Source organism: Gossypium hirsutum, chromosome D02 (genome assembly GCF_007990345.1).
Source record: "Gossypium hirsutum isolate 1008001.06 chromosome D02, Gossypium_hirsutum_v2.1, whole genome shotgun sequence".
In the NCBI taxonomy this organism is placed as follows: Eukaryota; Viridiplantae; Streptophyta; class Magnoliopsida; order Malvales; family Malvaceae; genus Gossypium; species Gossypium hirsutum.
In genome coordinates, this window is record NC_053438.1 from 21,707,585 (window position 1) to 21,720,363 (window position 12,779).

The 12,779-nt window shown below is 34.5% G+C and overlaps 2 protein-coding genes across 2 annotated transcripts; both read right to left on the reverse strand.

Annotated features, from left to right (window-relative positions):
• Positions 1-753: 753 nt before the first annotated feature.
• LOC107910197 (phosphatidylinositol/phosphatidylcholine transfer protein SFH8) lies at positions 754-5,370 on the reverse strand. The gene is given in 15 exon segments (XM_016837976.2): positions 754-1,080; positions 1,194-1,268; positions 1,535-1,926; positions 2,381-2,516; positions 2,713-2,826; positions 2,908-2,973; positions 3,078-3,177; positions 3,266-3,315; positions 3,416-3,517; positions 3,648-3,725; positions 3,843-4,048; positions 4,051-4,108; positions 4,310-4,409; positions 4,512-4,800; positions 5,070-5,370. Coding segments are annotated over 15 exon segments (1,821 nt in total). The 5' UTR covers positions 5,104-5,370; the 3' UTR covers positions 754-1,059.
• A 1,500-nt stretch (positions 5,371-6,870) lies between these two features.
• On the reverse strand, positions 6,871-12,779 carry LOC107910198 (bifunctional nuclease 1). Its single transcript, XM_016837977.2, has 11 exons — positions 12,413-12,779; positions 11,841-12,161; positions 11,558-11,728; positions 11,420-11,469; positions 11,212-11,268; positions 10,995-11,060; positions 10,796-10,870; positions 8,432-8,550; positions 8,223-8,314; positions 7,282-7,346; positions 6,871-7,133 (listed from the first exon to the last, which is right to left on the reverse strand). The coding sequence occupies exons 2-10, from the start codon at positions 12,142-12,144 to the stop codon at positions 7,285-7,287; spliced, it is 996 nt and encodes a 331-aa protein (XP_016693466.2). The 5' UTR covers positions 12,145-12,161; positions 12,413-12,779; the 3' UTR covers positions 6,871-7,133; positions 7,282-7,284.

Here is a 12,779-nt window from a genome sequence, read left to right on the forward strand (position 1 = left end):
AAAATTATTTTGAAATAATAAAAAATATAAAACAATTTAAAAAATGGAGCCAAAATTAACATGGACATCCATCTATATCCACATTCATTATGGATGTATTCTTTTCAATAATTTTACTTTTTTATAATTCCAAAATAAATTCTTAATTTTATTATTTTTAGAATTTTAAGTTTTTTAAATTTTTTTAATTCCTTTTAAATTTTTTTGAAGTTCCGTGTAATTATCATTTAAAATATATTTTTTATAATTTTAAAAGCAAATTATGAATTTTTCCCGTTCTTTAGAAATTTCAAACTTTGTTATTTTAATGATGTTTTGCGTTATATATATATTACGTTTCACTCCTTCACTGAACTCTTTTTAATGGAAATACTTAACAGAAATTTGGATTGAGGTAATCGGATACAGGAAGAAAAGTAGAATGTTAAAGTGACCCAATAATTTTTAAAAGTATCAGGCAGAAAAGCAAAAATAAGTATTAAGCCTTACAGCAAAGTCTGCTTCTTCTATATGTCGATACTGTTGTTTCTAAATATTTTTCCAAATTGCATTTAATCATTCTAATTTTGAATCAACTTTTATCAAAACGTCCAGAAAAAAGTATTAAGTTTAAAATAACCATAAGAAAAAGATATGGGAAGTTAAAAAGTTTTATTATCCTAAACAGATTTTCAATAAATAAAAAATTCACAATCAATTTATAAAAAAAAATTATATTAACCGCTTTCATCTCAATTCTGTAAGTAGGTAATCTGAAATCATGAAAAGGTGGTATTTATTTTCTCTAAGTATATATTACAATAAACTTGTGCAATAAACCTCAAAAACAATAACCAGGACAAACATAGGCGCATATTTATGTACTGTGTGTTGTATGTTTTGGTGTTTTTATTTTCACATTGCATTAATATATATATCACACCGGGAAACGGATCCACAAAACCTCCATAAGAAAGAAAGTTTGTTATCCATCTTCTATGACTATGAGTATACAAAGTATGGAGTGTTGATCCCAAATATAATGCCATTTCTTTTTGCTACTCCACCCTCATTCTCATCTTACCAGCAAAACTTCTTTTTCTGCATCATGCATGCGTGCATGCAAGCATACAACACATTACACATACAATCATTTATCTAACCAAATTAAAATCATTCACATCGCATGCACTGATATATATCTTTTGACTTACCCGAAACTTGGCTTCTTCTTTACTATCTATGTATGCCAGGAGTTCTTCTTGCCGCATCCAAGCTTCATGGAGAGCCTGCTTATAATTAGAACCACAATCAGTACCACACATCGAAAACTCCCATCACCAAGAAGGAAGAAACAATGCAAATCAACCAACAAGCTATATCGACATTGCTCTTACACCAGGCTTGAGTCATTTAATAAAAGGAGCATGACAATCCGGCCGGGACCCAGACCAAGATAGACAGGCTTGAAATTGATGGTTTTTACAAGTTTAGTCACAACCTGGTGGTGGTATAGAAGAAATCATTTGCGCTCAAGCTGGATCGAGGTAATTACCTTTTTTGTAGAAATTAGCTCTGCTTCTAATGCATCCACACGACAAACAGCAGCATTCAGCAACTCCTCTTTCTCATGAGGCATCTCAAATCTTTTTGACTGTAGCATCTCAACCTTCTCTTCTAGATCACCCAGCCTTCTTACAACAGATGACACCAGGTCTACCTCTGTAAACCTTGGAGCAGGTGAAGGAGGACGGGTTTCGTCCTTGAACGTTGACTCAACATGCTGGTCAGGAATGTTACATGTCAAATCACTTACACTCGACTTCTTCATCAGATGCAACACCATTGTTCGGATGATAGAAAAAAGGGTCAAGAAGGAAATAACTAGAGCAGTGATATGACCATAGATTCCTTTTGGAGTATGCTCTACCAGTGCCATAGGAGTCCCTGCAATTGAAGCCAAAGGACTTTATCAAAGTAGGGTATTTTGAAATTATAGCAAGAAATGGTCAAGCTCTGGTTTGATTACACTGTTCTCATAATGTGATTAAATCTGTTATGATGAGCTAAAAGTTTTTAAATGAGAGTGAGGAAATGTCCAATGCTCGGCAACACTGTTTCTTTTGGGTGCTGAATAGTTCTCAATAAATCTTGACGTTGACATCGTATATCTTGCAAGAGAATACGTAAAATAAACTGTTGCAAGACCATTTAGAAGGCGACAAAATTTGACTTTAAGCATATATTTAAATGCAGGATGATCCTGCAGCCAAAGTTCCAATATAAACGAACCTATTTATAGCTGAGATGACATGCAGTACGCAAAATAGTTTCTTCTGTACATACCAGTCATATTGGTCAATTAAAAGAACAGATTTTAGAAACAACTCATATTGCTAACCTTCAGAAGTAAATGGACTCTGATGTGATGATACTTGTATCTCACACTCAGAATCTACAACCTTGTCAATCATGGGAACATATTCATCACACTCCAATGAACCAGCAGCAGAGACCGCCTTACCAGCCATTCTAGCCTATACAAACATCATAGTTAGTTCAAGATTTTAGAATTTATAGCATGAGATTCTAAGTGTTATTTTATTCAGTGAAAGCACTCTTGCACAGACGAAAAGACCATCCTTGTATTCGGTGATGTTTCAAACATCTGGAATGTAATGAATGACATCCTTTTATGCCAATAATCATTCATTGCAATTTGCAAGCACATACCTCTTCACTGACAGGAGCCAATAGAGGATGTAAATAGCTTTTAGTTGGCATAGGAGAAACAATTTCTTCCACTTCAGATCCTGATTCAGCTGTAGATGTGTCGCTACTCTTTATCTGACCCAGGATGATAAATAAATGAGATTCACTGTGAAAGACAATCTAGTGACTCTAACATGGGTTATCATAGGCAATTACCCTTCCTTCGCTGTTTGAAACTGTCACAATCTGTCTGGAATATAGCGCTTCACCATTGGCAATCATCTTTATGAAGACATTCAGTCATATTAGTAAAACATCTATGAGATAACGCTGAGAAAGAAAGGGATCATACAATCAGATCAAGTTTAGCCACAGCGTAATCAGACCTTCAATATGTTGGGGTCTTTCCAGGGACCTTTGTCAGATCTCATACAACCTCCCTGATCAGCACAGGTGCAGCTACCTCCCAGAAACTGCGGTAACTCACTAAATTTAATTGATATCAAGAACTTTAGTTGACAATACAATTGAATGTGAACTAACCAACATATATGCAACAAACAAATTTAGTTACCTTGCATCAATAATTTCAAGCAACTTACTCTGGTAGTTGCTACCAAGAACCTGAGAGAATTTTTGGAAATGAGGTAAATTCAGTTGACTGAGAAGAGTAGAAACCTCAACGAAAATCAAAAAGCCAAACTATAGAAAATATTGAACTTACATTAATCTTACTAGCTGTTTTGGAATCAAGACAAGATTTGACAGCTTTCCAGGCCATCTTAAAACCAGAACCAGCATTGATGATAAACATTCGGCAAAGAGTCTGCAGAGAGAAGATAATTAAAAGGGATAACCTTGATTTTGGTCCCTGACAGATTTCTGTCAATGCTGAAACAACGAGCCATTTTTCATAACACATCTGAGCACATTAGCAACCGAGACAATCTACCTACCTCAGGATAGTTATCACCATCAATCTTCTGCAGACACCTAACAAGATCTTGTGCAGACTTGCTGAAGTTTTTAAGACCCTACAAGAAAAAATGACTGGGGATGAGCAATATGTAAATGCAATAAACTTTTACAAGGTAGACACAAAATGATGCCAGGGAAGACTACAAAATCTAAAATACAGCATCAAAACATACCATGCCTTGAACATCCAAAATAGTTGTATTGGAGTCTATGTGTCTCTTTGCAGCAATGGAGCAAGCCGGAAACTTAGTTGCAAAACACTTCTCGAATTCCTGCACATGGTATCTTACATACCGTTCCAAAGTTGTAACTCGCATGAGCTTATCAGGTACAACTTTTCCTATCAATTCTATGTAAACAGGTCTTCCTTCCTTATCCACCCATGATAACCTTGAGGGTAGTACTTCAACACTTCATCCAACTCATTGAAATCAAAATCCTGATTAAATCATAATATCAAACATTTTTAGAGACAGCATTGCTCCATATGAAACCAGAGGAAAAGTGAATAAACAAGTAGGGAAAAGAAACAAACTTAGCTATGTGCCTATGTCCTCAAGACTTAGAATCAACTACTGAATGCAGTAATTAACAAAAATCCCATAAATGATTGAGTATTCCTGCAATAACATGAGATCACCTCCAAAATAGTATCAGTTCCAAAGTCCTTCCTCCATTGAAGCATATTGTCCCACATGTGCTTTGCTTTTTCAATATCGAACTTCCTTGCTTTTAAGAATCTGCATGAAAACACCGATTGAGAGAGAGAATTTTTCTTAAGCACAGAATAAACTAAATCAATCTGGCATCAGTAATTATCCAGTGCGAAAATCGCAGCCTACCTGAGTAGCATATGATAATCATCATGTCTTGATGGAAGCAACTGGTCAGAGATTAATGCCTGACGGAAAGCTTCAACAGCCTGCAACTCCTCGATATCTCGGACATCCTTAATCGAAACAGATAGATCACTTTTCCTCCTACTACTTTTCTTCTTAAGAGAACGTCTGAATTTACTCGACGCCTTCATTGCTTTCTTCTTAAGATTCCCAATTCTAGTCTTCTTATCATCTTCCGAGATTTCGAAATCCGATTTCCTATCTTTTCTTTCGTCATTATTACCTTCAAAACCTACATACAGGATCGAAAAAGAAGTTCATCCACGATGGAATCAAGATGAATTTAAAAGGGCACTTCCTGAAATATTAATTCCACTTATAACGGACTTAAACAAAAGTAACAGCAAGTATCAATCAGGAAAGCTAATAAGTAAAATATTATGAACCGACGATTGAGACATTAATTAGAATTCATAAGTGATAAAAACAAAAACGGTGCTCACGACCATCAAGTTATTAGTAAAACAGGAAAATACAAAAACAATAAAGAAATTCTCATACAGGGCCTAGCGAAACGATCTAGAGGACCGGACATGCCTGAAGGATGAATGAGAGTAACAAAGAATTAAATGGGAACTAAAAGAAAGGGTAGTTCAAAGAGCTAGACACACATGGCAAAGCGTAGAAGAATTCATTTAGTTATGAACGAAGCAAAGGCAGAGGAGAGGGGAGAAGGGATAGGGTGTAGGGACACTGGGGTCCTTTATCGATTGCTTGAATACGTTGGAAGGGTGGGTCCCGCTACTGAAAAGTCGACAGGTGGCTTCATTACACAGCTGTCGTCTGTTGATATCCTTGGCGGGAGTTCGCTGACTTGTTACGAGTTTCTGTCGGCGCCTTGAATTTTTATCCTCTGCTTTTAAATTTCAAAGGGCAAATATACTTAGAATAAATTATTTAAAATCCCAGTTTATTTTTCAGATTATTTTAAAATATAAACCACCTATGTCAAACATGGTGATTACAGATAGCAATACTTTCCTCTTACCATGCTACTTTTTCAGCTTTTAAGAATTTTCTTTTTTTGTTTTTTACATGATAATAACATCTAACTTATCCGAAAATATTCTCTATATTAAACTCAACATTTAATAGGTGTATTCAATTATTAACCAAACAAAATTACTAATAATCGAATTATCAAAAATATAAAAAATTTTAACCGTTAACCAAATCGAAATATTTTAATTAATTCACTCAGTTAACTGAATTAACCAAAATTTATATGTTTTTGTCTTTTGGTCAAAATAAGTATAAAACATATAAAATATATATTTTCTTTTTTTAATAATTTCAAAAAATATATTATGTATGGTTTATTTCTGTTAATATAAAAATAATATTTCAAAATATAAATTGCTAACATAAAATATAATATATAATATATTATTTATTTAAGTTAATTTGACTAATTACTTTATTTCAAATCGAATTAACCGATAATTAAAATTTATAAAAATCATTAATGGACCTTCAACTAAACTAAATTTACCTACCAACTGATTAACCGAATCAAATCAGTTCGATTGATTAATTTAATTTTAACCAAACCATAAATATCGACAAGTTCAATTCTTTCTAAAAAATTTTAAAATATAAAAGTCACATGTTGTATTTTCACTATTTTCAATAGAAAAAAAATGTTCCTTGAAGATGTAGACAAATCTAAATATTTTTGTATTTCTAATTTCCTTTTACAAGTTACTCGTAAAAAAATAATTTTAAAAATAATCCAAAGAATAGTGGAATCCCAGGAAACTAATTTTTTTTTACAATACCATTTCTGTTTCTATCCTTCCAACCATGTCGTTCTGTTTATATGAACATCAACTATTTTCTTTTTTTTTTTAATATTCAAATAAGTAAACATAAATTTTAATTTTAAGTAAAACTAATATCACATGATTTAACATTTATGTTTTTTTAATTTTTTTAATTTTTTTTTCTTTTTTTCATATAGACTTTAAACCTGTGAAATTTCAATGGGTGATATTAATCCTATTAAAGAATTTCATTTTCTACTGATGTGATGGCTCTTCAACTTACATTTTAGCTACGACATATTTCTAATTATCAGAAAATCGCTATAAAAATTTATTGAACAGAAATCCACCATGACCAGATCCAGATGACCACCCAAAATCCTGGTTTTTGGTTGTAAGAAAAATAGTAAATTAGGAAACCTTATCATTTTCAACATGATGTAAAATTACACAATATAATGTCTTAAAATTTATATAAATATATAATATTTTATACATAAACTAATTTACCCCAAAAATAAAAAACCGAAACACGAATATGCAAATTCAGTCCTAAATGATAAAATGATAAGCATAAATCAAAGTGCTGAAACATATAAGATAGTACATCACCAATTTTAAACTGCATCTGTACTGTACATATATATATATATATTCACAGATTTCAGTTATAGTTACATACATACATGCATCTTTGGCAGAAGATTAAGAAAACTGATTGCTGCTCTACGTAGCCAGCCACCATCCAATTTATCAGCTTCCAATAATAATTCCTATTTACAATTGAAGTCACCAGGGACAACTGAGACAAAAAAAAAAAAAACTTGTTTACTGTCAATTCACTGCTGCTCCAAGTCAAAAATCAGAAAATGGGAAAAGGGGAGCCTGAGACCACTATGGAACTCCATTAGACCTTCAGGATTCACTCGAATTTGGGTTTAGTATATCACCTGTCATGTATATTTCCTCAGCTTCCTTTGAGCCCGGAATTTACGAAGTTTGTCTCTCAAGTCAGCTGTCAGGGGGCATCAGACTAGGATCGTTAAGATATTAACAAGAGAAAATAAATCATGCAGAAAAAAAATAGATGAGAAAGGTCGTGTTACAATTATAGTTCACTACACATCTCTTCATAGATATCCAACTATCTTAAGATCTGGCTCTGACATAATTAAAATCCAGCCAACAAAAACATTTACTTTATCTTGGTTCGCGACTAAAATAGATATAGAGTTACTCTTAGGATAGAAGACAAAGGCTACAGCCTATAGTAATCTATATTCAGATATTGGTGAATATCCAAATTGCATTTACTGGATTCCTATAATGTACATTCGAATATTCTAATTACTATACACAATACATTTAGGATGGGTGTGAATATTAACCCTTAAAAATCCATTATCTGAATCCATTCTCCTTTTACTAATAACAAATTTGGACTTGGATATCCTTCTCCTGAATCCGCTTTACTTTTGCATCAATAGATTTGGATTTGGATATCCAAAATTCCAATCCATCATTCACTTTACTCCTCAAAGTTTTTATTTAAAAATTATTTTTGACCTTACTAAAAGTGAATATCTGGCATATTATTTAATGAATTCAAATTCAAATAGTAATACTCGGATTTAATGTGAATAATAAATGAATCCGGATTTTAAAGCAAATTTACAGATTCAGATTCATATTCAAAATTAACAAAAATTGCAAATATGCAACCTGCTGCCATCCATAAAAGCAATTCATCAAAACAATCTCCAAATCAAGGATATTGTCAGTGAGACAAGCAACCTAAAAGAACTTGGCTCTTTTTTTACCATAAAAATTGGAAAAAAAACTCAACTCTAAGTCGGGGGTTATTAGATGATGAGAGTGAGAGGAAGAGTACCAGCATCCTTGTAGCGTTCCTGATTGATAGCCTCATTTAATTTGCAGACCATATTAAATTCCTCTGTATCAAGACAATGCTGACCACTTGGCCTGAAACCATAAGTCAGAGCATTTGGCATTTTAGATTAAGAATCTCGTGCAAGTGTTAACATATCAAATTCAATCAAGAAAGCAAATAATATCTCCAAAAGAGGTTTCAAGACTAACCGGTCCAGTTCAGTGAATAATATCCCATTTGAAGCTGGAGACTGCATTGATAGTTTCCCTGATTCAATCACTCGCATCCCATCACTGTATGCCAAGTACTTGTTCACTTGTATAGATACCTGCAGAGTGTATCAATAGGTTTCCAATGTCATATTTTCTGAAAATTTTCCACATTCAAGTAGGAATTAATTTATCCCAGAAAGTATCAGAAAATTAGGTATATGAATTTTATGTTTAGAGCATATCTTAATTTAATCAACCTAGAAATGGAACACAAAAAATAGATATGTGAAAATTTATGTTTAAACCATATCTCGCTAAACAATCTAGTTTAGGTGACCAAGAAAACCAAAAAGAATGGTAGAACCAATATGAGGTCATTGCACAAGTGTAGTTAGCAACAAGCATGCTTCTCTATAAAGGATACAGCATTTCTGCCATCATATCGATCAACAATGAGAAGGTAACATATTTTGAGAGATCCTTGGACCTCAATCATTGAACTGGCATAGACATGCGAAAGAATCCAAAACCATATCTTCAGTATTCCTTCTGATCAACACAGAGCCTTTGAAATTATTAATCAGCATTATGGGTCTGTTTGATAGGGGGAAAACCATTTCCGGAATTGGTTTTCCCCATTTTCCGGTGTTTGATTGGAGGAAAATGATTTCCTATTGTAAAATATTTTACAAAACACGGGAAAAGGAGTTCTTGTTTGAGGAAAATGTCTTACCGTTTTGAATTCGGTAAGACATTTTCCGGAAAATGACCCATTCTTCTCCCCTTTCCCCTTCTCCTTCCCTTTCCCCTTCTCCTTCCCTTTCCCGTTTCGAAGCCTACAATCGCCTCCAAGCCATGGCAGTGGCCTTCGGAGAGAAGTTGCTGATTCTCGAAAAGTGTAGCCCTCGGCAGTCAATCTGATGGAAAAAGCTCTCCTTGAAGCTTTGTTTGGATTCCATTTTGCTTTTGCCCAAAATCCATTCGATGCATCGTTTCGCCCCCGCTATGGGAGAAGCTTTAGAGGGATCCCGGTTCTGGTAATGCCCGAGGCGTCGCAGCCTCAGTCTCTTAAGCCCAAGATGGTATCCATCCTCGTCCACTTCGTCAGTTCGGAGCGGGGCAGATTCGACTCGGCAATCAAGATCCAGAAGGGAGCAAGTGAATGACATCGAGCGTAGTGTTTCCAAGACAGAGACTGTGGAATTGATTCGGAATGACCCAAAGCAGAGATTGAAAGTGAACGAGAATCTGATGAGCTTGCTTTTCAAATTGACCCAAAGCAGCGATTGAAAATAATGCGGAAGTAATTGACCAAAATCAAGGTATTATCGATTCTTCAGATAAAAGCAATCAAATTTTAGAGTGGGAAGCAACAGAGGATGCTGAATGTGTGGCTAATTTGAGTGAATCGGAAGGAAGTTTTACTGTTGCAGTCGGAGGGAATAAGGAGAAGATATTGGAAAGCAGTGGGAATGAGAGTCAAAGCAATTGGTTAAGAGATGAAGAAGGTGAAAATAGAAGAGGGCAGTCTGATAATTGCTCTCTTTTGTTCTCTGATAATAGAAGAGGGCAGTCTGAAAATAGAAGTGGGAATGAGAGTCAAAGCAATTGGTTAAGAGTCAAAGCAATTGCTCTCTTTTGTTCCAAAAAATCAAGAACGAATCATTGTATACACACCCTAGAATATCATGTCTTATATCCAACATCATCTTTTGGCATCACATATCCCATGTCTTGAATCCAAAATCATATCTTCAACCTCAAGTAAATTGGGCTTATTGGGATCCATTAGAGTTTATAATTTCCCTTATTACTTTTATAAGTAATATATTTAAGAAATAATATTTAACTTTTATAATTTCCCTTATATTAATATATTAAAAAATAACTTTTCCGGAAAATATTTTCGGGAAATCTGTCAAACAGCAGAAAATATTTTACACAGATTCAATCAAACACCAGAAAACATTTTCCAGTAAGTCATTTTACAGAAATGTAAAACATTTTCCAGAAATCATTTTACGGAAAATATTTTACTGCCAATCAAACAGACCCTATGAATCATTTATACATGCTTAGCTGTTAGGAAATACTGTCTACCAAAGATTTTAAAGCATGAAGTCAAAACAATTTTAAAGCATGAAGTCAAAACAATCACTTATTAAATAATTTAATATGCTTCAACAAGGATTATTAAAGCATCCACCTAAGACCTCCTCATAATATATGTAGTACTTGAAGAACCTGGTAGATGCAATTCTAAAACAGTTACATTCGAGATACTCTACTGCCACCATCAAATGCTCCAACAACCATTTGGTAACAAATTAATAAAACTAGAGAATTACACATAAAGGGTACCTTGCATCTCACGGCAATGTTGATGGCATCAGAAGGCCTGAGGTCAAAAATGACAGACTTTGACTCATCACCTACCTGTTAGGACATCCACATGGTCAGTCAAGACTAGTCTACAAGAATATCCCAGAGTAACAAGTCAGACAAATGCACTAAAAGTGGAAAGGAATGAATAGAAGTCCCATTTGAAGTAGATACATACCTTTGTGAGGTACAACTGAGCAAAATAGGCCTCATGCACTCTTTTAGTAACTCTAACAAGCTTTACCTGAGAACAACAAGATAGATATCTCAAATTCAGAACCCAGATCTCAAAGGATTAAAGACATGTTGAAAAACAAGATGGCATCCTCTGGTAATCATAGTGGCAATATGAAATAAGATATCAAGAGACAACTGGAAAAGAGAAGGAATCATACCGTGTAGCCCATCTTGTCAATCATGTCCTTCACAACTTGATACATGGTAGGTCTAGCCTGGAGTCAATGGCAAAAACATTATTGGCATTAGCATTTGATACAAAAGCACGCAATGAAGAAGTCGAAACTCCAAATTCAATATATAGAAAATGGCCAAAAAAAACAGAAAAAGCCCTGACTGAATGGGGGAGAGAAAACAATAACATACAATTTGGACATTGCGCACTGCTGCCATGAGCAACACACTTGGCATCTCCACTGCAATTAAAACCACAATTCAAGTTAAATATGAATCGAGAAAGTAACATATGGAGCCAAATGATTGGAATCATGTAAGATCACATACAAACAATGATTGGGAGAAGAAGACCCGTCCCATCTTCCATCTTCAGAACGATGGCAGGGTGTGGTGCATAATCCGGCAGATGCCCACCTTGAGGATTGTTATGGACGCATCTTAAATGCCTACCATCCCTCATTTTAATCATGAATCCATCAGCTCCACTCCTCACCTCAACTATATAAAACAATTATGAAACACAAAAGTTTATCGCCCATATATCCAACAATTATAGACTTTAAAGGCATCAACAATAAAAATAGTAGATGCTGAATTAGCATCCACATACCAGCTTCAAGCACACTGGAATTTACATAGTCTTCATCATTTTCGTTGAAATTCTCGGCCATGCTTCCATTCCCATCAGAAGATGAACTGAAACTACACTGCACCGTGGTCCTGCACTTACGTAATTTGAGTTGACGAAAAATAGCACGCGCCTTATTCTTTCCATCAGTTATCCCTCGATATCCCCATATATCACTTCTATACAATTTTGCCCTCGGGAAAGGCCCGTTCGCCGGTGGCATGTAAACCCCAAATTGTTTGCTCCGAACGGCTGGGCAAATCACCGGTCCTTGCAACGAAACCATCTTTCCTCTTTCACCACCTACCCCCAATAAAGACAAACAAGTGAACATCATAAATTGTAATATCCTCACGAGAAGATATTAAAAAGGAAATTTACAGTTCATTTTTTTGTTACGTTCCTTCAATTGAACTCCCAATTTAGAAACTAAAAGAAAAATCAATTATTTTTATAATATTAAAGACGGTGGATGATCCTATAATCCAAAAACAAGTTGAAGTCATTAAAATTAAAGCATCAATTAAAGTAAAATCAATAGATTAAAAAATTACACCAGAAAAGGTTTCCGAAACAGGCACAACAACTATACAGATCAAGAATCAAAGATCTGTTTTGATAAGCGATCACAGCGAGTTTGTCGAGGATCACGAGAATCTTCGAATATATGGAGAATCTTCGAAATTTGAAGGGTTCTTTTCTCTTTTGAAGATCGAAATGAAGAGGGGAGGGGGGAGCAAAAAGAAGAAGCGAAAAAAGGAAATGAGGGAAGAGAAAAGAGCCTGGAGAGTAAAACAAATAACCGACAGGATGGGGATCAGATGCGAGAATGAGAGATGGCAAAACCCATAAGATAAGATATTCTTATTTTTCATTTATTTATTTTTGGGTGAATATATATTTTGCCCGTAGACTTGGATT